Source organism: Pongo pygmaeus, chromosome 5 (genome assembly GCF_028885625.2).
Source record: "Pongo pygmaeus isolate AG05252 chromosome 5, NHGRI_mPonPyg2-v2.0_pri, whole genome shotgun sequence".
Lineage (NCBI taxonomy): Eukaryota > Metazoa > Chordata > Mammalia > Primates > Hominidae > Pongo > Pongo pygmaeus.
In genome coordinates, this window is record NC_072378.2 from 435,063 (window position 1) to 459,830 (window position 24,768).

The 24,768-nt window shown below is 40.7% G+C and overlaps 1 protein-coding gene across 3 annotated transcripts in view; it reads right to left on the minus strand.

The window, feature by feature from the left end:
• EXOC2 (exocyst complex component 2) overlaps nucleotides 1-24,768 on the minus strand; it is a 210,691-nt gene that overhangs the window by 91,465 nt on the left and 94,458 nt on the right. For all 3 annotated transcript variants that reach the window (XM_054490866.2, XM_054490867.2, XM_054490868.2), the window contains exons 10-12: nucleotides 24,538-24,640; nucleotides 18,978-19,096; nucleotides 2,808-2,933 (exon numbers count right to left, since the gene is read on the minus strand). In XM_054490866.2, the coding sequence (XP_054346841.1) occupies nucleotides 2,808-2,933; nucleotides 18,978-19,096; nucleotides 24,538-24,640 (348 nt within the window). The remainder of the gene's footprint in view (nucleotides 1-2,807; nucleotides 2,934-18,977; nucleotides 19,097-24,537; nucleotides 24,641-24,768) is intronic.

The window sequence follows — 24,768 nt, forward strand, 5'->3', positions numbered from 1 at the left end:
CCCTCTCTCCCTCTCCATCCTCTCCCTCTCTCCATCCTCTCCATCCTCTCCCTCTCTCCCTCTCCCTCCTCTCCCTCTCTCCATCCTCTCCCTCTCTCCCTCTCCATCCTCTCCCTCTCTCCATCCTCTCCATCCTCTCCCTCTCTCCCTCTCCATCCTCTCCCTCTCTATCCTCTCCCTCTCTCCCTCTCCATCCTCTCCCTCTCTCCATCCTCTTCATCCTCTCCCTCTCTCCCTCTCCGTCCTCTCCCTCTCTCCCTCTCCGTCCTCTCCCTCTCTCCCTCTCCGTCCTCTCCCTCTCTCCCTCTCCGTCCTCTCCCTCTCTCCCTCTCTGTCCTCTCCCTCTCCGTCCTATCCCTCTCCACCCTCTCCATCCTCTCCCTCTCCATCCTCTCCTTCTCTCCCTCTCCGTCCTCTCCCTCTCTCCCTCTCCATCTTCTCCCTCTCTCCATCCTCTCCATCCTCTCCCTCGCTCCCTCTCCGTCCTCTCCCTCTCTCCCTCTCCGTCCTCTCCCTCTCTCCCTCTCCATCCTCTCCCTCTCCCTCTCTGTCCTCTCCCTCTCCGTCCTATCCCTCTCTCCCTCTCCATCCTCTCCATCCTCTCCCTCTCCATCGTCTCCATCCTCTCCGTCTCCATCCTCTCCATTCTCTCCCTCTCCGTCCTCTCCCTCTCTCCCTCTCCGTCCTCTCCCTCTCTCCCTCTCCGTCCTCTCCCTCTCTCCCTCTCCGTCCTCTCCCTCTCCGTCCTATCCCTGTCTCCCTCTCCATCCTCTCCATCCTCTCCCTCTCCACCCTCTCCATCCTCTCCCTCTCCATCCTCTCCTTCTCTCCCTCTCCGTCCTCTCCCTCTCTCCCTCTCCATCCTCTCCCTCTCTCCATCCTCTCCATCCTCTCCCTCGCTCCCTCTCCGTCCTCTCCCTCTCTCCCTCTCCGTCCTCTCCCTCTCTCCCTCTCCATCCTCTCCCTCTCTCCCTCTCCGTCCTATCCCTCTCTCCCTCTCCATCCTCTCCATCCTCTCCCTCTCCATCGTCTCCATCCTCTCCCTCTCCATCCTCTCCATCCTCTCCCTCTCCATCCTCTCCCTCTCTCCATCCTCTCCATCCTCTCCCTGTCTCCCTCTCCATCCTCTCCCTCTCTCCATCCTCTCCATCCTCTCCCTCGCTCCCTCTCAGTCCTCTCCCTCTCTCCCTCTCCGTCCTCTCCCTCTCTCCCTCTCCGTCCTCTCCCTCTCTCCCTCTCCATCCTCTCCCTCTCTCCCTCTCCGTCCTATCCCTCTCTCCCTCTCCATCCTCTCCATCATCTCCCTCTCCATCCTCTCCATCCTCTCCCTCTCCATCCTCTCCCCCTCTCCCTCTCCATCCTCTCCCTCTCTCCCTCTCCATCCTCTCCCTCTCTCCATCCTCTCCCTCTCTCCATCCTCTCCCTCTCTCCATCCTCTCCCTCTCTCCATCCTCTCCGTCATCTCCCTCTCTCCCTCTCCATCCTCTCCCTCTCTCCCTCTCCGTCCTCTCCCTCTCCGTCCTATCCCTCTCTCCCTCTCCATCCTCTCCATCCTCTCCCTCTCCATCCTCTCCATCCTCTCCCTCTCTCCCTCTCCGTCCTCTCCCTCTCTCCCTCTCCTGCCATGCGACACGCTGGCTCCCCTTTTGCCTTCTGCCATGACTGGAAGCTTCCTGAGGCCTCCCAGTAGCAGACGCCGGCGCAACACTTCCTGTACAGCCTGCAGAACTGTGAGCCAATAAACCTCTTTTCTTTATAAACTACCCAGTCTCAGTGTTCCTTTATAGCAACACAAACAGATTAACACAGCTTAGCATGGCAGCAAATGGATTCTTACATGGTATATTTCCCAAGAATAACGTTTCAAAAGATCTCAGCTCCTCTGTGCAATTACACTGAACATTATATAATGTTAGCTGCTGTCCCACAGAATGTAGGAGCAAACAGTTCTGATCTAACATTGTTTATTCTAATGTTTGGTGAGCTGGGAGAGGAATGAGAATCGGACAAGAAGAAGGAATACCAACAGTTACGGAAGCCTTTCATTTAGTACAAATGAATCATCTAATTTTAAGGTGCTCTTATGATGAACATTCATTTATATTAATAAAACCTTAGAAAAATTCTCTACTGCAATGCTTGTAAGAATAATATAAGACATTTTAAAACAACTGTAGAGGTATCTGAATTTAATATAATGTAAAGTATTTCTATTAGTCTATTTGGGTTTCTTATATCTGTTATTGAGATCACAAATGGCTCCTGACTAGTGGCATCTAATCGATCATGTTGTATCTCAAATAGGGAAATGGTAAATATCCACTCCAGAAAGTTCAGAAATGCAACATACTTAAAATTTTAGATTCTTCGTCTTAGGAAAAATTATTAGCAAGTGTTTTATTAACAGCCAATCCCTCTTTCCAAACCAAAGTTTAAGTTTCATCAAAAAAGGTATACTGATACTACTTTTGTTGCAAATTCCATCTTAATGAAGTTCTCACAGAATTTTTTTCTGTGGCACTTTAAAAAAATTCAACCACAGAAAAAGTAAAACTAGACTTGAACTAAATTTGTTTAACAAACACTGACCTGCACCCAATGACTTAAAAATCAAATAGCATTTCTTTAAATGTAACATATATTTTAATTATTAAATTACTGGTAGTTACTGTAACAAGCAAAAGCGATGATGGCTGATACTTAGCACCAGTAACAACACAAATTGGGGAATTTTCCAAGAGAAGAATGTTTGAAATTACACAAGTACAAATTTAAAAGACTCAGTGGCAGTGGAGGGAGATACTTACTGTCGTCTCGACCAGACTGAAAGCTGCTGCCCCTCTTCAGGGATGCTGTCTGACTGAGATGGCCCAACACTGAAGGACGTGTATCATTATCGAGATCCAACATGGGACTGTGCAGGCCTGGGTTACCTGGGGAAGAAAGGAGAGATACACAGAGTATATAGCATGCTCTATATACTCTTGCTTAGTTGATTTAACGGTCTGCTTCTCTAAGGCTATTTCTTGCTCAATTGCTCCACTCTTAAATAAGGCATTTATTAAATAAAATAAAAACTATTTTCTCTAAATAGATTTTAAAAGTTATTCTCAGTTCAGCAAAACTGGGTGGTGGTGGGAGGATAATGCTATAAACACAAAAAGTAGCAGGAAAAAATCATATTTTGCAAAACAACTTTTGGCACTAGGAAAGACAATGGAGTTCAGACTCTTCTGTTTCTTTAAATGTAGGAGACTTACACATTTTTGTAGCATAAATCTCCTGTGACTTCTCCCTTAATGCCACACTTTACATTTAAATCCCCAAATCCCACCATTTGTTTCCTGGACACATGGGATTTCACTCCCTATCGCTTTTCTTGATGCCAGTCATCTAGTGTGGATCCTTTTCACCTCACACTTCATATTCCAGAAGCCAGAACATTCTATCACTATCAAGAAATGGTCTTTATTGTCTCACACTCAAATACTGCTTTTCTGATTCTCATCTGAGAAGTCTTCCAGAAAACCGGCAGGATAAAGTCTACCCCAATGTTTTCGAATCCAAATTATGCTGAGAATTAGGGAACAATTTTTCTAAAATGGATCACAAAAGCCATTAGGAATAGAATTCCATGTTGCCAAACACGTTAGTAAGGACATTGGCTTGAAGAGGTAAAATTGACCTTGTTAGTCTGAAACACCACTCTAAGCTCTTTAGCTGAGTATTCAAAGAGCTTCAAAATAAACTGAATTCAATGTGCATTTACAGAGTATTTACAGTACTGTGCACGGGACACTTAAATACTCTCCCTACAGAAATGCACCTTACATTTTGCTGCCTTATTTGCTATCCTCTCTACTGGAAAGGCCTCACTCATTTTTTCCTCTTCATCCATTTAAACCCACATCCTGAAAGATGCCACTTGAAATACAGCTATTACACAAGGTCACCTCTTACTCTTATCTACCTAAATTGCTACCTATCTTTTCTGCCCTCTGACAGCAGTGAGAACGTATATAATTTAATCGACTTCACATTCTACCGTCTGTAGTTCATTAACAGCTAGGTCTTGCCTATCTCCACCAAAGACTGCTGTTTTCTCAGGGATAAGAAGTAAATATATCTCCATGTTCCCCATAGTCATTGGACCTTACACGAGTAACTCTCGCCACATGTAGTAAGTGACTAACACTAAAAAATATATTTTTTATTTTATAACTTAATAGAATATTAAAAGCCTACAGAGTTGTTTTCAGGTGCTAATATAAAATATATTTACAAATTAAAGTAATATTTTGGTGCCTCTGATAATGCAAACTATTCAAGAATATTTAACAGGTATTTCCTGAGCTCCCTCCCGCATGTGAGGAACTGCAGGCCTGGGGGATAAAGTGATGAATAATATCTAAGGCCATGCTCTCAAGACGTTTACATTCTGGTAGTGGAGGCAGAAAATAAATCAACAGATAAATAAACAACAAAACTATAGCAAAAACCCGCTAAGCAGAGGAGGTAAATAGTGATTGTGTGGTGAGAAAAGGCCTGATCTGACTGAGGCCCTCCTATCGTGTGCCCCTGGACATGACACACTATCACCTCTCTCTCCGCATCCCCACAAATTCTAGCCAGTAGGTCTTAGATAAATAGAAATTAAATCATTTGAACAAATTTTTTAGTGCAACAGAAATTTTTTTGAAGACTTATTATGTTTTGGCCACTGTGCTAAATAAATGCTGTGCATACATTTGTATTTTGGAAAATATTAAAGCTAAGAAGACTTACATAATCCACTATGCTACCAAAAAAATGTGATACAGAGTAAAAAAATACAGTGAAGAAAGTATTTTTTTCTAATTGACTTTTTCTCATATAAAAATATGTTTGTGTGTGGATGTTTTAGTGATTTATGACATTTTCCTTCGAAGTTCATACAGCTGTCACTTCTATCAATTGTGGAATTCAGGAAACGAATATCAAAATATGAATTTTCTAACATACTTTAAAGAGAAAAATAAAGGGTCCCAAACTCGGCATCACATTAAAAATACATATAAAAACTTATAATTTATATTAAAATGTACATTTTTAAAGTATAAAAAAAGAATGCTTTAAAATGTTATATTTCACTTACTCTTGAAGGTTTTAGGACTATGAATTTATGATTAAGAAGGGAAACACTTCCTAGTTTCCTGAAAATATGCATATACCTTTCCTGCAAAAATACAACTATTTCAGAAAAAGTTTTTTCCTCATAACTGGTATTTTTATAACTTTAAATTGTTTAATATTAAACCATTTGTATAGTTTAAGTACATCTTGAGTTTTGTAATGGTTAAAAGATTGACTTATCTTTTCCTTTAATAACAGAAACTGTATTACTATGCTTTTGTTCTATTAGAAACCACATCATCAGTTTTCTATATCAGGAAAAGAAAGGTAACCGTGAACGAATTTTCCAATTGGTACCCTGGCATTACCAGAAGTACAACACAGCAGCAGGGAGCTAGAACAGCACATGCCCCTCCGGACTATCGGCATCTGGAATACATTTGGAAGATGTATTTCTGCTGGGTGTCCAGAAGGTAGCGCTTCACAGCTGCACACAAATGCATAATATGTCCTGTCAACTAAACAGTGGGTACTAGCTTAGAAATGTATTTCTCTCCCTAACACTCATACTTTTCTTACTGTCAAAAAATAATCTCAGAACGAGTTATTTTATAGAGAATTAGAAAGCTTATGTTTTGAAGAGAAAAGCATCACAAACATTTTAAATATCAGTTGTCACAAATTATGTATGACCAAGTGTCAAAAAAAAAACACCTTGATAATTCTGACACTCCTTTTAAATTACATGACTTAATATTTCTAACACACAAAATTATTACAAGTATGAACTGGTTTCATGAGTAAGCATTTCTATAAAAAAAAGAAAACAGTTTCTATAAAATATAAAATCAGCAAAAGGCTTTAAATATGTCACGTATCAGTCTATTTTGTCTTGTTTCACCTTACAATATGATAGCAATATCTCATTTAAAAAACTATACACATTACATAAAGCATATGGTGGCCGGGTACAGTTTTTTTTTTTTTTGTTTTTTGTTTTGAGATGAAGTGTCACTCTGTTGCCCAAGCTGGAGCCCAGTGGCACGATCTTGGCTCACTGCAACCTCCAACTCCCGGGTTCAAGCGATTCTCCTGCCTCAGCCTCTCAAGTAGCTGGGACTACAGGCATGTGCCACCATGCCTAGCTAATTTTTGTATTTTTAGTAGAGACAGGGTTTCACTATGTTGGCCAGGCTGGTCTTGAACTCCTGACCTTGTGATCTGCCTGCGTCAGCCTCCCCAAGTGCTGGGATTACAGGCGTGAGCCACCACGCCCAGCCCCGGGTGCAGTTCTTAACATCCCGTAACAACATAAAATTGTGTTTGACTCTGCCCTTTTCAAACTAATGCTGCATTGATGGGAGTTTTCAGAGGTTACTTGTTTTCTTGGCAGTAAATTTTCTCTAAAAATTAACTGTTCCTAGAATTTTTTTTCTGGATGAAAATTTTTAAAAAGCCTTTTTTTCAAGCAGGAAATTATTACCTTGGGCCCTGATGAAAAGGTTATAACTATGTTTTCATTTGGGCCAATACTACCAAGTTGTTCCCTAAGTTTGAAATTGAGGCAGGGACTAATTTTATTAAGAATTTCCATGGTCATGCAGTTGTATCAGGTTCGGTGGCAGCTCACGGAGCCACTGACCTACCCTGTAAGATATACCTGTAAAGATTAGGGCTTTATACTACGCAATTTTAAAAGTCTTTTTAGCTATAAAACTCTGACTCTATGATTCAAAGTTTAAATTAGAACCTTCAACACCACTGAGAACAACACAGAAAAGACGTTTATTCCGATCACTGTTCGTACAGTTTAGGACACTGATCAGTGGTGGTGTCATTTTAAATGTATAAAAAGTTTGCCTCTACACATGGAGCAAATGTGAAAATTATGTGTTAAAATGGAAATTACATCACAAAAATACTAAAAGCAATAAAAAAGTAACAGTGTGGCCAGGAGTGGTGGCTCATGCCTGTAATCCCAGCACTTTGGGAGGCCAAGGTGCGCGGATCATTTGAGGTCAGGAGTTCGAGACCAGCCTGACCAACATAGTGAAAACCCCATCTCTACTAAAAATACAAAAAAATTAGCCAGCGTGGTGGCACATGCCTGTAGTCCCAGCTAATCGAGAGGCTGAGGCAGGAGAACTGCTTGAACCCGGGAGACAGAGATTGCAGTATGCCAAGATCACGTCACTGCACTCCGGCCTGGGAGACACAGCGAGACTCTGTCTCAAAAAAAAAGTAACAGTGAAAACTGTATCAGAATTTTATAATATTTGTTATGGACTTCAGGCTGGCTATTTTCAAGATAGTAAGCACAGTAATAAACATACGCAAATGAGTGAGTGCTTGTAAGATCAAAAACATTTGGTTGTATCTCTCAACATTACCTGAGGAATAACTACAGATTACTCTGAATACAAAATTGCAAACAGGCACATCACCCTATAGTGTGGGAAATCATCACCGTAGTATTTCTAATTACAAAATTCTATGTGATGTTTGCAGGAAAAATGATACAAAAAAAAATTCTGGAAATAAATATTCTTAGGATCTAGCTATATCTTTTAACTTCCCCACATTAGTATTTGAGTTATTATTTTGTCAATATATCAAAGAAAAGATACATATGTTATCACAAATGCCTGAAATTAGTATCTTGGAAGGAAAAAAAAAATCCTTTAACCACTTAACATTAAAAAAAAGACACAACTGTTTTTAACTACTGGAAGTCAAAAGTTAGTATTTATTTTTCCAGTTAAATAATGCTTCTATAACATATGCTTGCAACATCCTCAAAATTCTTTTTCTAATTTTAAGTATGCAGATACATATAACAAATTATAAACTAACATAAAATTAGAAAAAAATACCTCTAGAAATTTTAACAAGAGAAAAACAGTTGGAAATTTGTTTTCAGAAGTTGCAGAAATAATTTTCTTCAGAAAACTAATGAAACAATCCTAGTCACTTCACTAGAAGTGTAGAAATAATCAAAAATTTAAAATTTATTATTTTTCTAAAAGAAAGTAAACAATCTTTGACAATTGAGACTCTATAGAAAATGCTTATTATACCTAGAATTCTGTGGGACTTCCAGGAAACCATATCAGTCAAATCCTTTCCACTCAAAGCTGTGCAAGTCTTTCTGATTTTAAATAGTCAGTATTTTTTTTTTTAACAGACTCTATACCACAAAAAGGGCAGAAGAGACCCTTCTTAAGGGAAGCCTGCAGATGCGAAGCCAGGTCAATAAGATTACTGTATTTTCTCATCCTTCATGCCTACTACAGCCAGTTTTCTCACAGTCTACAATAGTGTAGGGAACACTGATCTGCAGCCTCAGACTCTCAGAAGGGTGGCTGACTTCCTCATGGCCCTTAAACACCTTTGAACACATTTTCCTGCACACAGCGGGCCCTTGTCCTGCGCAGCAGCCCGACCACCCACTGTTGCTTGTTGACTAAACACGGGCCGGGAGCCTCCGCAGACACAGGCAGGATGGGATTCCTTTCAAGCACACCAGACACAAGAATTTCAATGCCAAAGCTGGGGGTGGGGGTGGGGGTGGGGTGGGCCTATCAAGGCAGAGTTACAAATTCCTCAGGAATTAGACCTGTGTCAACAGATAAAAATGCTTTTTGATCTTCTGATTATACATGTATACATACACATATATATGTGTATATATATAACATTTTTAAAGTTCTGACAGGGGTATTTCCTTAATTTAAAGAGAATCATTTAATCCAAATTAAACAAAGGGAGGCACAGTTAAGAAGCCCCTGTTAACTCACTCACTCAGGACTGTCCTTCACAGGCTCCAGGCAGCATTTCAGATGTGCATTTCAGCATCATTCAAAGCAAGAGTTCACAAAAGGAAATGTAAATTAAAAGCAAAACTACAGGTATAAACTTTGAAGAAGCATTTATTAGCTACCATTGGCCAGTTACGCGAGAATCATATATTTGTAATAAGTAAGCTGGATAAGTGTATAACCAAAATGAAATGTATGTTTTTGTCAAAGTCCTATGTCTTTTAGCAGTTTCATATAGATTTACATGCAGAAAAATGCTTAGAACATATAAAGGAATTACAAAAATAACAGAATACAGAACAAAAATACTTATAATTATCAGTATTTTTAAATTACCAAGTAAAGTTAGCATTCAATGTGTGTTTGACATTCATCATCAAAATTTTTTTTCTATGAAGGACGGGGACAAGCTTAGACATGAAATGACTTCCGGCTGCCAGAAGTCTTCTTCCAGATGCACAGTAAGCCAGGGCAGTAGAAAAGAACCAGCTGCTACAATCACAAATTGAAAAGGTCCTTTTCACATAGCCTTTTTGGCCTGTCTGATCTAAAAAAGATAGATTATTCATTGTAAGGTGAATAGAATCTATTATAAAACAGGAGACACAAAAAAAGAGACCTTAATCCAACCTTTTCTTGTGATATTCAACAGCTGTTACTTTACTACATGGGGATCTACAAATGAGTGCTATGCTGTTCCAAAAGAAATCAAATTCTCAAGTCCCAGGTTACTGACTTGAAAAAAAAAACTGCTTAATAATTACAAGTATTAATTATTAGTCTTAATTTTAATTTGGGGGATAAATTGCTTTCAAATTAGATTTTAAATCAAATCATTATGTAAAATGATTATGTAAAAACTTGCTGATCTGCATTCTGGTAATTAAAACTGCTTATATAAACGTATACTATTCACAAATAACAGTAACCGTTTCTAATGATATGCATTTCAAGTCTAAGTTGTGGCATATGAAATACTACCTGGGTTTTTTTCTTTCTCTGAAAAAGTGACAAAAGGAAAAGGAAAATCAGATCACTGGCTTGCCAGAGGAAAGATAATTTTGATTGCAATCATAAACTGGTACTCTTCTTCCACTTCCCTCTCCTGAATCTACTTTCTCACTGTGTGCATATACACTGCATACATAGCACAGCTTACACATCTTAAAGCAGGTAAATAAAACCCCACTAAGCATTTCATCTTCTAAAGACAATTTGGAAAAACTCTGTCATCACAGCATGTAAACGAACAAGTGCATAGCAGAAGCTTTCCCTGGAGGTCAGCCCACTGGCAGCTGCACGCAGGTCACAAAGGCACCACCCCAGCGCTGAGCTGCAGGGAGGAGAAGACGGGAAGAAACTAGCATCTCATGTTTGTACTTGCTGCAGTTGTGCCTTTCCTTTTTTTAAACCAACCTCTCTCATCCTGGGTTCATGCTGTGATAAATATTCAGGAGAGAAACCATTTTTTAAATCTCTAGAAAATTAACTCCATAAAAAAAGAAGCTTCCTAATGTACAACCTCATTATGATAACTTTAAAATTAAAATTATAATTTTATTAAAAGATTTAGCATATATACAACAATACACTTATACTGACTTTTTAACTATGAAAATATTTGCATGGTTCCATAGAAAATTCAATGAATCTGCTAGCGGTTTCCTAATGGAGGCTGTAATTTAATCTCGCATACAGGAAGTCTACCTAACCCTGCATTATGGTAATACCAGAATTATATGTAATATTAACCCCAATAATATTTGTAAAAATGATATAAAATATGTACATAAAGGTCCTAGCTGTATTTTTTTAAATAGCAAGATATGACAGTTTAATTATACTATGTAAATTCAAAATCATAAATTGTAATACTATGATTTATGCTTGTATGTTATGAGCTTGTGTTGAAAATACGGACTTTGTGTATCTTAAGGTTCTTGGAGTAACATAAATGTTTTTATTTCTGTCAGCAAGTAATTACTACTCTTGTGAGTGTTAGAAATTATTAAAAGGGTAGATATTTAGCACAGCCTGTTATTCAGTTTTCTTTCTATAATAGCTCTACCGCTGTGATGACTCAAAATAAACCACTCGGATGGAACAGATCATCTCTAAGTTTTCAAAGAGAACCTGAGCCAGGTATAAATGTCTTTTCTTCTGCTCTGTGAGTTTCTGGAGAACTTACTGCTTACTTAACAGTGTGGCTCATGTTCTAAATGTTGCCTATTGAACCCTAATTCTAATTATGTCCTTTTGAGAAGTTCTAATTAAGTATATCTCTGAAAGAAGGTAACACTTAACTCTATGAGTAGCCTGATGCCTTCTCCCTTAAGTTATCAGACATAGCCAGCATATATTTTAACTCACATTCAGAACAAAGAAAAAAACACCTTTGAAGACCACCTTTAAAAATCCTGTTTGTGAATGTCAGTAGGGGGTTAACCAAAGGCTTTTCCTGGCAGGAAACCTCTGAAGACTCAGTCTAATTTTGGACCTATTTCACAGGAATTTTAAGAGACGGGTGACACTTCTTATAAGGTAGTAAAAGTTTAACATGTATAACAATTCAGAACACAAGGCTGCTTTGAACATAGGGGAAGAGAAGCAAAATGGTTAACCTGTTCAGGCTGGAAAAACACAATAAACTCTTCCATCAGTATTTAAAAGGTTTCACGATGAGTTTTTAAAATATTAACCTTAGTTTTGCTCTTGTTTTTCCCATCTTTTTTCACCCTTAGAAAAACCTAAATGATCATATTTGGGCTACAGAGTTAGAGGATGGAAGAGGCATGTGGAGCGTTTGGGGGAAAGGACCAGGTGTGTGTAAGGTGCAAGGGTAAGCTCCTGTCCTGGCCTCGTGTTATACTCCGAAGAGCACCATCTGCTAGCACCAGTGTATATTATTACTACAAAAACGAGTCCAGAGAAGGATCTAATGCAGGACTCATAGAAATATCAATTGTACGGCAAACTCTGCTGCCAAATGCTTCATCTACAAAAGGATCTTTCCTGGAAAAAGGCAGCTTTGTATGTAGGACTGCTGTCTCTGAAAATCTACCACCATCTTTGCTCATAAAATTTTCTCTGAATACCACAGGGCTACATACAATTAACATTTTTTTCCCAAACCATCAAAGTGAAAAGCAAAAGTCTTTGCTTTAAAAAAGCAGACTTAAAAAAATATTTATATGTTAGATTTCTTAGATTCATGCACAAAGACCACATTTACTTTAAAAAGACCTCAAGAATTATTTTTGTTTGAAATATTTATAGTCTATCCATTTAAAATTACATTTCATTTCACAAAGCTATTCTTGTTCTTATCCATTGTTCTGCTAGTGGATTTACTTAAACAATTTTACAGTGTTAGTAGTCTAAGTACAGATATTACAATAAAGGAACTACTTAAAACTTGTTTTCTTTACACTGGAATGTAGTAAGCTTTCATTTTAAAGGCAGGTTCCTGAGAAAACCCGCATAAAAACAATGCAGCTTTATAACAAAGTACCAGATAAAATGTAGGCAGTCCTTTTACGGCGAATCATTTCTAAGCAATTTCTTACTGTAGTAATTGCGTTTTCAAATGCTCTAGCCTTCAGTGGACAGCTATAATCAATTCAAGGAAACAGCAGGTGCCAAGCAAACAAGTAAGTACTCTGTCACCGAGCCCTGGGCATCAGAAAATAACCAGACACACTCGAGTCAAGAGAGAGGTGGCATCTGCTGCAGGCTGCCGGCTCCTCAGCTTTACATCCAACTTATGTGCCATGAGTTCCTTTGGCTCTGATGGGGGCACTGCAGGCCTTCCCAGGGACAGCCTTACATTTCCCAGGATCCCTCCTAGGTGACTGGATGCTCTCTCACTCACCTCCATCTTCTTAACTTGCTCATTCTCAGAGCATTTATTTACATTGCATATATAATTTTAGAAGTGAGTGATGAGGTCTATGTAAAATTCCCTTAATAGAATTCACCTATGTATAGCAAAATAGCATAAAAGTAATAAAGACCAGAAGCACTTCATCTAGCTTGGTTAGTTTCAGGTGCAGCTCTTCATGAATCCCCAAATACCAGCCAGCCTTCCCTTACCAGGGGAATGCTCATCTGCTCTGACATCACATTGAGAAATCCCGTTTGATGCAATATTTGCTCCAACAATGTAACTCAGAGGGAGGTGTTCAGTAACCTATTCCATAACTCACTGGTCTGGAGGGAGTGTGATCAGGTGAGAGGAGGAGCGATCTGGACACCCACTAGTCCCACCCCTACTCAGGATACGGAGGACGTGGGTCTGTCCTGTGGCTTCTCTGAGACACCTTTGTCACATGCGAAATAGATCTAAAGGCATCCACAAAACTAGACAGTTTCCCAGATTTCTTCCACATCTAAAATGTCACAATTATGAGAGGATGCTCAAAGGAAATTCCAAACAATATTTAGTAGGCATTCCCCCATATTACATTTATGTTATATATAATTAGGACAATAATAAAACATCCACCAAGGGTCCCTCGTCAACAACAGTTGTAGATCACATAAAAGAAAATTTGTGTGTATTCCCAGCAAACTTATAATTAAGGCAAATATTTTATATAAACACACGCACACATACACATACATAGATATGACATTACCTGTAGATGTAAATGTAGATATGTGTATTTTCTTTTTTTTTTTTTTTTTTTTTGAGACCAGAGTCTCGCTCTGTTGCCCAGGCTGGAGTGCAGTGGCACAATCTCGGCTCACTACAAGCTCCGCCTCCCGGGTTCCTGCCATTCTCCTGCCTCAGCCTCCTGAGGAGATAGGACTACAGGCACCCGTCACGCCTGGCTAATTTTTTGTATTTTTAGTAGAGACGGGGTTTCACTGTGTTAGCCAGGATGGTCTCGATCTCCTGACCTCATGATCCACCCACCTCAGCCTCCCAAAGTGCTGGAATTACAGGCATGAGCCACCGCACCCGGCCATAGATACGTGTATATTAAAGTTAACATGTGTGCAATGATATACACATATAGAAATGATCACATACAGAAAAACATCGAAGTGCAAACTGGCCAAAGCACACTCTATTTCACTAATGGCGAATTCTCCTTCCATTCGAGGAAACGTTCTGTCCGCGTCTGTGCCACATTTCATTTATCATTTGCCTATGCACCGAGTATCAGCTCAAAGGCAATGCTATTGATGCACTCAGAAAGATACTGAAGAAATTAAACTTTCTGAATTTGAAACTGGAATATTTCATATTTTAAAAATATTCATATTTTAGGTAATGGTCATGGTATTTTGGCTACAGTTTTTAAAAAGAATCCTTATTTCTAAGAATTACATACTGAATTAATTATGGATAAAATGATGTGATCTGTTTTAAAATAATCCAGGGTGAGGAAGGGGAGAGAAGCAGGTAAGACTGGCAATGAGCTGATAAAATGAGATTGGCTATGAGTTGGTAACTGCTGAAGTCAGGGTGAGTACATGGGGTATTGTTACATTATCCTTTCTGCTTTTAAATATAAGTGGGATTTTCCAAAATTTAATAGTGAAAATCGCTTCTGACCTAAGTTCAAAAAACCACCCCAGTTTTCCAGTTAAAAGCCTCTCATGTGCTAGAATTACCTATATTAGATTAGCAGTGTTTACTGACAATGACAGAGGGAGCAGTTAAGCATGTTCTGAATGTCAAAAGAAAAAATAAAATGTGAATTTAAGACATTTATATTGCATTGTCATTAAAATTGTAAAGTTCAAAGAGTTGTAAGGAATTGTTTCCACTTTTCTTTTTTTTTTTGAGATGGAGTGAGTCTCCCTCTGTTGCCCAGGCTGGAGTGCAGTGGTGCGATCCTGGCTCACCATAACCTCTGCCTCCTGGGTTCAACTGATTCTCCAGCCACCATGCCTGGCTAGTTTTTGTATTTTTAGTAGAGACAGGCTTTCACTATGTTGGCCAGGCTGGTGTCGAACTCCTGACCTTGTGATCCACCCGCCTGGGCCTCCCAAAGTGTTGGGATTACAGGCGTGAGCCACTGCACCGGCCCTCCACTTTCTAATGAAAAGATGAAGTAATGAAAGTAACCTGAGGCACTGCTCCCATTCCATGCACATTCTTTCGATTATTTCCCAAGTGATGAACAAGGTGCGCAACAAGCTTGCTCAGAGTAAGTGAGTTACACAAAAGCTTCTGTCACCTTTTCTTTTTTCAAAACGCTGATTTTAAGCAATTTAGAATGAACATATATATAGCCATAAATTAAGATGTCAGGGAAGGAAAGATGACGGTGTGTTTCCCTCTATCTTTGAGAAAGATTCAGACCTTTGGTGATGGAATACTGGTTATCAGATATTTGAAGTAAAGATATGACAAGATAGATGAAATTTTCTGGAATTTTTCCAATTTCAAAAAGTCCATATGTTGTCTTCATAAATTACACACATATTCCAGAAATTCAAATATTTTCATACCAAATTAGGTATTCAGTTTGTTTCCTGAAAGTATAAGTAGGAAAATCCTTGGTCAGACCACATATCCTATCTGTATCCAGTGAATATGGTGACTGCATTCATCACCACCTTTGCTGGAGAGCAGTGACATTTGTGGAACACCTGCAAAGTGTCTAGAACGCTTCTCAATGCTGATCTAGAGAACTGACTGTCAAGCACCTGCAAAGTGTCTAGAACGCTTCTCAATGCTGATCTAGAGAACTGACTGTCGAGCACCTGTACGGTGTCTAGAGAATGCTTCTCAATGCTGATCTAGAGAACTGACTGTCGAGCACCTGCATGGTGTCTAGAACGCTTCTCAATGCTGATCTAGAGAACTGACTTTGGAGCACCTGCATGGTGTCTAGAACGCTTCTCAATGCTGATCTAGAGAACTGACTGTCGAGCACCTGCACGGTGTCTAGAGAACGCTTCTCAATGCTGATCTAGAGAACTGACTGTCGAGCACCTGCACGGTGTCTGGAAGGCTTCTCAATGCCTATCCAGAGAACTGACTGTCGTTGTTTAGGTTCAACTGAGATTTCACCTCCTCTAGGAAACTTCCCTGGACTTCCCCTCAACCAGACTGCACCCTCCTATCATACATTTTCATACAATTTTGTACTCCCCACTTCCTCACACTTTTCACTATTCCAACTGAATACATGCCTATGTGATTTTTTAGATGGTGTGTTTCTCACTAGACCACAAGCTCCAAGAGGCCAGATCGCACTGCACTTCCTGCTCCTGGCACAGCACCCAGCACCTTGGTGATCAGCCCTGGCTGCACCTGAATCGCCCGGGAGCTTGAAAATGCCTACGCCTGGACTCCAGCCACAGAGATTAGAATGTGCTTGGCACGCAGGGAAGGGGTAAGGCCAAGAATTGATAACTGGTTGTTAAAAAGCCCCAGTGGACACGTGGTGGTTCACGTTTGTAATCCCAGCACTTTGGGAGGCCGAGGCAGGTGGATCACGAGGTCAGGAGATCGAGACCATCCTGGCTAACACCCTGACGGGGTTTCACCCCGTCTCTACTAAAAATACAAAAAAATTAGCCAGGCGTGGTAGCGGGCGCCTGTAGTCCCAGTTACTCGGGAGGCTGAGGCAGGAGAATGGCGTGAACCCGGGAGGCGGAGCTTGCAGTGAGCCGAGATTATGCCACTGCCCTCCAGCCTGCGTGACAAAGCGAGACTCCGTCTCAAAAAAAAAAAAAAAAAAAAAATTCCCCAGTGGACTCTGATGGGCCCTTAAGGTTGAGAGCTCTGCCAAACAGAGTAGACTCAAAAATTATTAGTTGAATCAACAGAGAAATAAATATGTAAGGCTTTCTAAATATTCCCAAAGACTGCAGACTGTGTGTAACATTTGCTGTCATCTTCACTTGCTAAAAATACAAAATAATTAATGACATTAATGGGGATGTTGACACGGCTTCAGCAGAGATACTTGGGTTTTCTTAAATATCAAACATAGAAAAAAATGGAATCAGAGCTGGAAAGTACTCAAACCCAAGCCAACTAATTCATGACAAAACTATGCTAGAAAGAAACAACGGCGACCTCTCCATTGTACTTCCTTCTCTACCGAGACTGCTCTCCTGTTACAGCTCCTGATCCTCCCCGGGACCTGATGAGGCCATTACTCCTTTTCATGTCATCCAGTTAGGGGTTCAGGCCACCGGCCCTGCATTTGCCAGAGTCACCACCAACAGCGTAAGAGCAATCCTAAGGACATGTCTCTTCCATCTTCTGCTTCATCTTGGAAGTTCTGCTGACTACTCCCTTCTGTTTTCCTCCTACCATGGACACCCCGTCTTCGTTTCCTCTGCAGGCTTCTCTTCTTCCACCAGCCCCTAAAACTTCACTTGTCAGGACTCTTTCCTGGGTTTGCTTCTTTTTTCATCTTCTTGGGTAAATGCACGAGTTCCAAGGGACCACCTGTACGTCCACCATGCTCAAATTTCTCAGCCTCTAAATCCAACTACTTCCATCTCTATTTACATGTCAGACAACCCCAAGTCAAGCTGTCCAAACAAAGAGGCGGAATCGCTTTTCTCCCCGATGTTCCCTAACTCAATGGCACCATCACCCTAACTAGCTGCCAGTCAGCCATCTGGAAATCACTGCTCATCCCTTCCTCCTCTTCATTTGTCCATCATCCAGCCCTATCAATTCTATTCCTGAACAGCCCTGGAGTCCATGTTCTTCTTCACATTCCCACTACCTCCACATCGGGTGGGGTGCCTGTCTCCTCACCAGCTTCACTGCTCTGGGCTTGCTCCCTCTCATCCACCCACTATGGGCGGCCAGAGTCGTCATCTTTTCAAAAGTTAAGTCTGAGCTTGCCTTCCCCCAATCCACCGATCCCCGCTTAAAATCCGTCAGCGACTCCCCATCGCACTCTGGGTGAAGTTCAAACCTGTCACAGCGGCCAAGAAAGTTCATCTCTTCACTCCACCTCCACGCTCTAAGCTCCAACCACACAGGATTCGGAGGCCTTCTTGTGCTTGTAACCTGTGCACATTCTCCCTTCCTGGGACAGTCTTAAATGCTTTCCTCCTCTATTTCAACTGGCAAGTACAGACACCCTTCTGATCTCAAAAGAGATGTCACTTCCTTCAGCTCTCCGAATGTCACTCCCCTGACCTCAAAACCCTGCATCAGAGGCTACTCCTAAGCACTCCAATGTCACTGAGAACTTCCCCAGTCATAGGAAACAGCACATAATATTCTAACAGCTGGCTGGTTACCTGTCTACCCTACTATTTTGTGAGCTTGCATGAGCCAGGCCCTTGTCTGTTGTCCTGACTACTGTGACGTTAGCACCCCAACAGTGTCTGGAGCATAGCAGGCATTCAATATACTCAATATTCTCCAAATGATAGTATACAAACAAAAGCCAATACACCTGCATGCAAATAGACCTTTGACTTCCCTCCCCCAGCTTCCCTCAGGGCCTCCACGCAGGTGGTCCCTTTCTCAAGCTGAGGTGGCTAGTAAGCTACCTTTCATCCTTCCCGTTCTAATATGGAGGCTTCTCTGAGACATTCCCACACCAGCCATCTAAAGCATTCTCCTCAGTTACTCCCTTTTGGGACATCCTGATTTTCTTTTTTCTTTTCATCACCTGTCCCAGCATTTTATTTGGTTAGTTACATGTTTAGTGGCTTTTCCTTCCTCTAGCGGTAACTCCGGGAGGCAGCGGCTATGTCTTGCTAGCGATGGGTGCAGTGCCTGGCACAGAGCAGGACTCAACATACACGTGACGAGACGATGTGCAGACCGATAGTCACCAAAGACCAATGTCACTTCCTCGGCATCACGCTGCCTGCCCCGAAATGTCAACACTGTCCACCAACCGCAAAAACACACATGATAAAAGAGTTGTCCCTTTTCATTAGTACAATGCTAACCAGTGGCTAAAAAACCACAAAACAAGCAAAAGACAATAATAACAGATACCAAGTAAATTAGGTAGTCAGTGCCTTCATCATTAAACGTTCCCAAAATGTATCAAAATGACACGAAGGAATCACATAACACATTGGAAGAGAAATCCTTGCCTTTCAGTTCTTTCACATAGCCCTCTTTGCAACTGTGCATGAGCTGAAGGATCCACTTGTGTTGGGCTCCAATGCATTGCCAAGCGGGGTCACCAGGGGCGTGAAGGTCAGACAGGTACCTGAAAAACCAAGTCCAAGGTTGAGGCCAAAGGGAAATGCTGGCATATTTTAAAATCATTACTTTTTAAAGGCTAAAATTTTATCAACTAGTCTTGTCCCCTGTCAAATATTAGTCTTTAATATTTAATTCTCAATAAAATATATTCGAATTTCTTGGCTAGGTGAGATGGCTCCTGCCTGTAATCCCAGCACTTTGGGAAGCTGAGGTGGGTGGATCACCTGAGGTCAGGAGTTCGAGACCAGCCTGGCCAACGTGCTGAAACCCTGTCGCTACTAAAAAATACAAAAATTAGCCAAGTGTGTTGGTGTAAGCCTGTAATCCCAGCTACTCGGGCGGCTGAGGCAGGAGAATCGCTTGAACCCGAGAGGCAGAGGTTGCAGTGAGCTGAGATCTCACCACTGCACTGCAGCCTGGGCGACAGAGTGAGACGCCATCTCCAAACAAACAAACAAGCAAACAAACAAACAAAAAAAAACAAACAGCAGAGCGTGAAAATTTTTTCATATAAATGATAAAACTATTAAAAACAGCTCTTTGTAAAAAGATAAGGACAATTTGCAGTGACCCTATCTACTTGATGAGCATTTTTCTTTATATTTATATTTAGTTCACAAGAGTTTTTCTACTTAGTTCAGAGTCATGTATGAGACACAGGTGGGAGCCAGCAGATACTGGGCAAATATTTTTAAAATTTCAGATGTTTTTTAATTCCTTTCTGATATGAAATATGGCCACGAGATGGCAGTATGGCACCGCTTTCTAAAACTAGCTAAATGAGGGCTAACCGAACTGTGAAGAGATTTGGTGACAACACTCACCTCTAAAGTCTACACTCATGACTGAGAAAATATTTCTCTAGGAAATATAGTATAGTTTGGTGTTTTTCTTAGTTTCTAAATATTCTTAAAATATATCAAGTCTTTGTCTATAAAACACCCAAATCCATAGAGACTATTTAAATATATTTCCATAGAAAAATTTCTGTCAAATATTATTTAAGATTTGGCCCTCAGCCCTCACAAAATATATAAATATAGCCAGCTAAATCCAATTAAATCAACTCCAAAAGCATGTCCAGATGAATTTATTGTCTTAAAACTGTTGTTCAGCCATATGCCATTCTTTGTCTCTGGGTTAGAGGTTTTTGTTCAGTGGTAAATCATCATCAATGTCTCCAGGCTGACCTTGGGCCAGACCTCAATCCCTCAGGGGTGCACCCATGCTTCCAGCCCATTCCTCCAGTAGTGACTGTGTGTTACTCAGGTATCTCAATCAGCAGCCAATCAGAGGAGAAACAAATCCACTTTGTAATATGTTAGCAACAAATAAAATGCTGAGAACACTGACATTCCCAGCTGACAGGGAGGGACTGGGTGCTGTGGAGAGCCGGATATCCAGGCATCTGCAGAGGGGCCACACTCAGGCTGCCCAGAGGTGGCCGAGAGCTGCCATCTCCTCCTCCTTGTGACCACCTACAGGTTGCAAACAGGATGCGTCTCTGTGCTGAGAAAGTGGCAGGTCAATTAGAAGGAAGAGCTTTACTCAGATTAAGAAGTCACCAGCACTCCTCCTCATAAATGAGAATAGTATCCTGGGAAGAAAACTACAATCTAACAAGTTACATTTAGCTTGGCACAGGGAATTCATTTCAGATTCCAAAATGCAGTCTGATTCTTTCTCTCACACAAGGCTTTCTTCTTTTATTACCTGAACGATAAATATAACAAATAGTACACTGTGTCTTTCTTCCCAAATAACGTGATTCTATGCTTTCTTGCTGGGGATGATGCATTTCAGCGTTCTCCCTAAATAGGCTTGTTTTGCCTCCAAACACCTCTGCAACGCTTTTTCCTAACACTTTCACTCATGTAGCCCTCAGATTCGGTGTTAATAGTAAAATAAAGAGATACTCTTTTAGGGACGGTGTTCCTTTTAATGTTTAAATTACTGAATAGGAATGTACACAGTTCGGTACAAGGGTTCTTTCTCCAGGAGTACAGCAAGAGGAATCAATAAGCTTTGCTTAGTAACTTTTTACATTATACGTCTCTTTAAAATGTTGACTGCGTCCTTGCAAAACCTAATAACAAAAGACTTTTTCTATCATCTTATTAACGGGTATTAAAGTAAAGGAGTTTATAAGAGTTTTACAAAGCAAGATAAAGTTGTTCTCTTAGAAATTCTAGACTCAGTTCAAAAGTATGACAACTTGTGCTAGGCTCTTCAAATAAGTTTCTTGTTTCCTTTTAGTATGCAGCTAAAAATAAGTAGTTACATTTCAAAGCTCTTTGTTTAGAATGATACATGTTATTGCCATTTCTTTTAAAACTGCATATTGAGAACACTCTTTAAAAAGGCTTTTTAGATTAAAAAGCAATGTAAAGAATGTTAATTATGATGAACACAGGCTCAGTATTTTAAAATTTAAGAATAAAGGAAGTTTTTAGTCATATTTTGACATGATCTTCTCACAGCTACCAGGGATAAGATCATACTGCTGTGGAAAGGAATATGCAGAGCTTTGCTTCCTGCCAACATCAAGACAGAAATAAGGAGAGGGAGAAGAATCGGGAAGGTTTAAATTAGATAAAATAGTGAACGATATTAGAAAAAATTGTGACCAAGAGTAAGACAATACAGTGGTAATCTGATTTTCCCTTCTCCCATATGCATAATCTGGACCATGTAAGAAAACTAATACATTTCGTTCATGATAAAGCTATCTCTATTCCTGCTTGATGTTCCTAATTTCAAAGTCCAACAGGTATTTGACCTGGTTCTGATCTTATTTTTCTATTTCTTAGTGACTAAAAATTTAATTTAAAAAGGTAACAATTGCTCAGTATTTTCTCAAAGCATCATAAATAAAATAATCATTAATGAATACATAAACTATTGTTGACTTGTTTATATTTTTGCTCTTTTGCCTTTAAGATGACAGGAAAAATGGTAATTAAAAGGCTCCTTAAAAGAATCTTTTTTGGCACCACCACCTTTTAAAGGATATCCAGTAAGTTATATACTCATAAAAGCTGCACGAGTTATCCATATAGATGGTAACCCACAACATAAAGAATTTGTACACTCAACAAGATTTAACACATTACTATAGGCAAGTTTAACATAACAAATGTAAACAGTCCAGAAATACACAAAGCACACACAGTGAAGGAGCAGGGCAGGAAACAGCAGCCTCAGGACGTCTGGCGCTACCCAGCTGCATGTCCTGGACACGACGCTCAACCTCCCTGCAACTCTGTCGCTTTCTAGGTAGAAAATACAGCAGGTGGATAACTAATGTGTGGTTTATTTCCAGCTTTACATTTCTAGGATTCTACAAACCAGGAAAATCCCCCATATACATTCTTTCTTATGGAGGCAGCTTAGAGAGAAACAAGGGTGGGCTCTGACGCCAAACAGGCGTCCCGTTCCCCTGGTCACTGTGTGTGCTGGGCAAGCTTCCGTGTTTTCACCTGTACAATGGGCACCACACAAGCATCCTTTCACGGTGGTGATCAGGATTAGAGAGGACACGTAGAACACACCCCGCACAGCGCCTGAGCATGCTGTACACATGCGGGGGTGGCAGCATGCAAACACAGCACCCTCTCTTCATCCCACCGCCAGTGCCTCTGCTTGCTTCCTCCTGGGCAATACTAGTGTGCTGCCAGTGACGACAGCTCATGCTCCCGCCGTACGCCTCATCGCTAGGACACAGGTCCAGGTGCGGATCTTTTCCCCGTTCACACCTGCACACACAGCAGCTTTCAGGCCAGACCCTCTTTCCAAGACAGTCTTTTCTTTTCAGAGACAGGATCTTGCTGTCACCCAGGCTCGAGTGCAGTGGTACGATCACATCTCACTGCAGTCTCGAACTCCTGGGCTCAAGAGATCCTACTGCCTCAGCCTCCTGAGTGGCTGGGACTACAGGCATGCATCCCCACATCTGGCTAATTTTTGATTTTTTGCAGAGACCAGGTTTTGCTATATTGCCCAGGCTAGTCTTGAACTCTTAGACTCAAACAATCCTTCTGCCTTGGCCTCCCGAAGTGCTGGGATCACAGGTCTGGGCCACTGTGCCTGTTCCTGAGACATTATTTTCAAAGGCCACAGCTAAATTCATAAATACATAGTCTATCATTTTACAACCACTGAATATTCAACAAACTTCACTAATTCAAGTGGAAAAACCATTAAATTTGGAAAATAACTTATTCTGAGAACAAAGGCCATACTCAAAAAACCCCAGCAGAAAATGAAGTTAATATTTTTAATCACAGATACAAAAAACTTAAAATTTATATGCTTTATCTCCAAACCCTGACATAAACCACATGTACATAAAATTTACTGACTACTTTTTATGTGCCGGGTGAAGTATTAAATCCTTAAATGTATTTCTGATTATCTTTGCAACTATCCTGAGATGCAGATTTGATTACCATGTCCATTTCACAGATGAAGAAACCGAAAAACAGAACTCAAGTCGGTTGCCCAAAATTAACAGCTAGTTTCCATTATGTGATACTGTTTCTCTCTAAGGCCTTCTCTTCATATCCTGTGAAATTCACCTCTCTTAATACCACTGCATTTTTTTTTTTTTTTTTTTTTGAGACAGAGTCTCACTCTGTTGCCCAGGCTGGAGTGCAGTGGCGTGAGATCTCAGTTCACTGCAACCTCTGCCTCCTGGGTTCAAGCGATTCTCCTGCCTCAGCCTCCTGAGTAGCTGGGATTACAGGCGCACATCACCATGCCCAGCTGATTTTTGTATTTTTAGTAGAGATGGGGTTTCACCACGTTGGTCAGGCTGGTCTCCAACTCCTGACCTAGTAATCTGCCCGCCTCGGCCTCCCACAGTGCTGTGCTGGGATTACAGGCATGAGCCACGGTGCCTGGCCCAATATTACTGCAATTTTTTAAAAAGTATGCTCACTTAGTGACTTTATTTCTCTTTCACTGACCACTAAAGGCTTGGAAATCAGAAAGCTATTCAAGGCTAAAACCTTCCAGAACTTACTCTACTGTTAAGCAGCAGCACATTCTTGTGGCATAATGCATTTCCCACCCAGTGTGTGACAGTATTCTGCTTTAAGCCATGCAGGGAGCCCCTCCTTCACAGATTATGGGTACCCACACCATCCCACTAGGCAAGGTACCCCTTGCTCAGCAGGAGGAAGAGGTTGAGACTACCTTTCCTTTCCCGAAAATGGCAGAGTTTTCTCAAAAAGTGAGTAACTCCATAACTACTCCCAAATCTATTAGTATTCAAAAGAATTTTGATGTCCTACACCAGATAACCCTAAATTTCTGCTATTTGTCTTCCCCTTCACCATTTCATCCATCTCCTAAGTCCCTCAAGTTAGCCTTAAGGGTTACAAGATGCAGACAGTACCAAACAGATGTACACGTGATTCAACAAAATGTTTGCAGATGATTTACCTTATGTAACGTTTTTGGTCATGTAAGGTTGATGGTGTCTCAAGCAATTTATCCAGAAGTAATTCTCTTAAAGCTTCAATCCTTGTTTCTACTTCAGCATAATCTATTTAAAAAGAAAAGAATACACAAGATTTACAGAATGAAAATTTAATATCAAATTTCAAAAAGCAGAATAGTAGTTGCTTTTGTGGGGTGAGGGCTGACTAAGATAGAGGCACCAGGGCCGTGTCT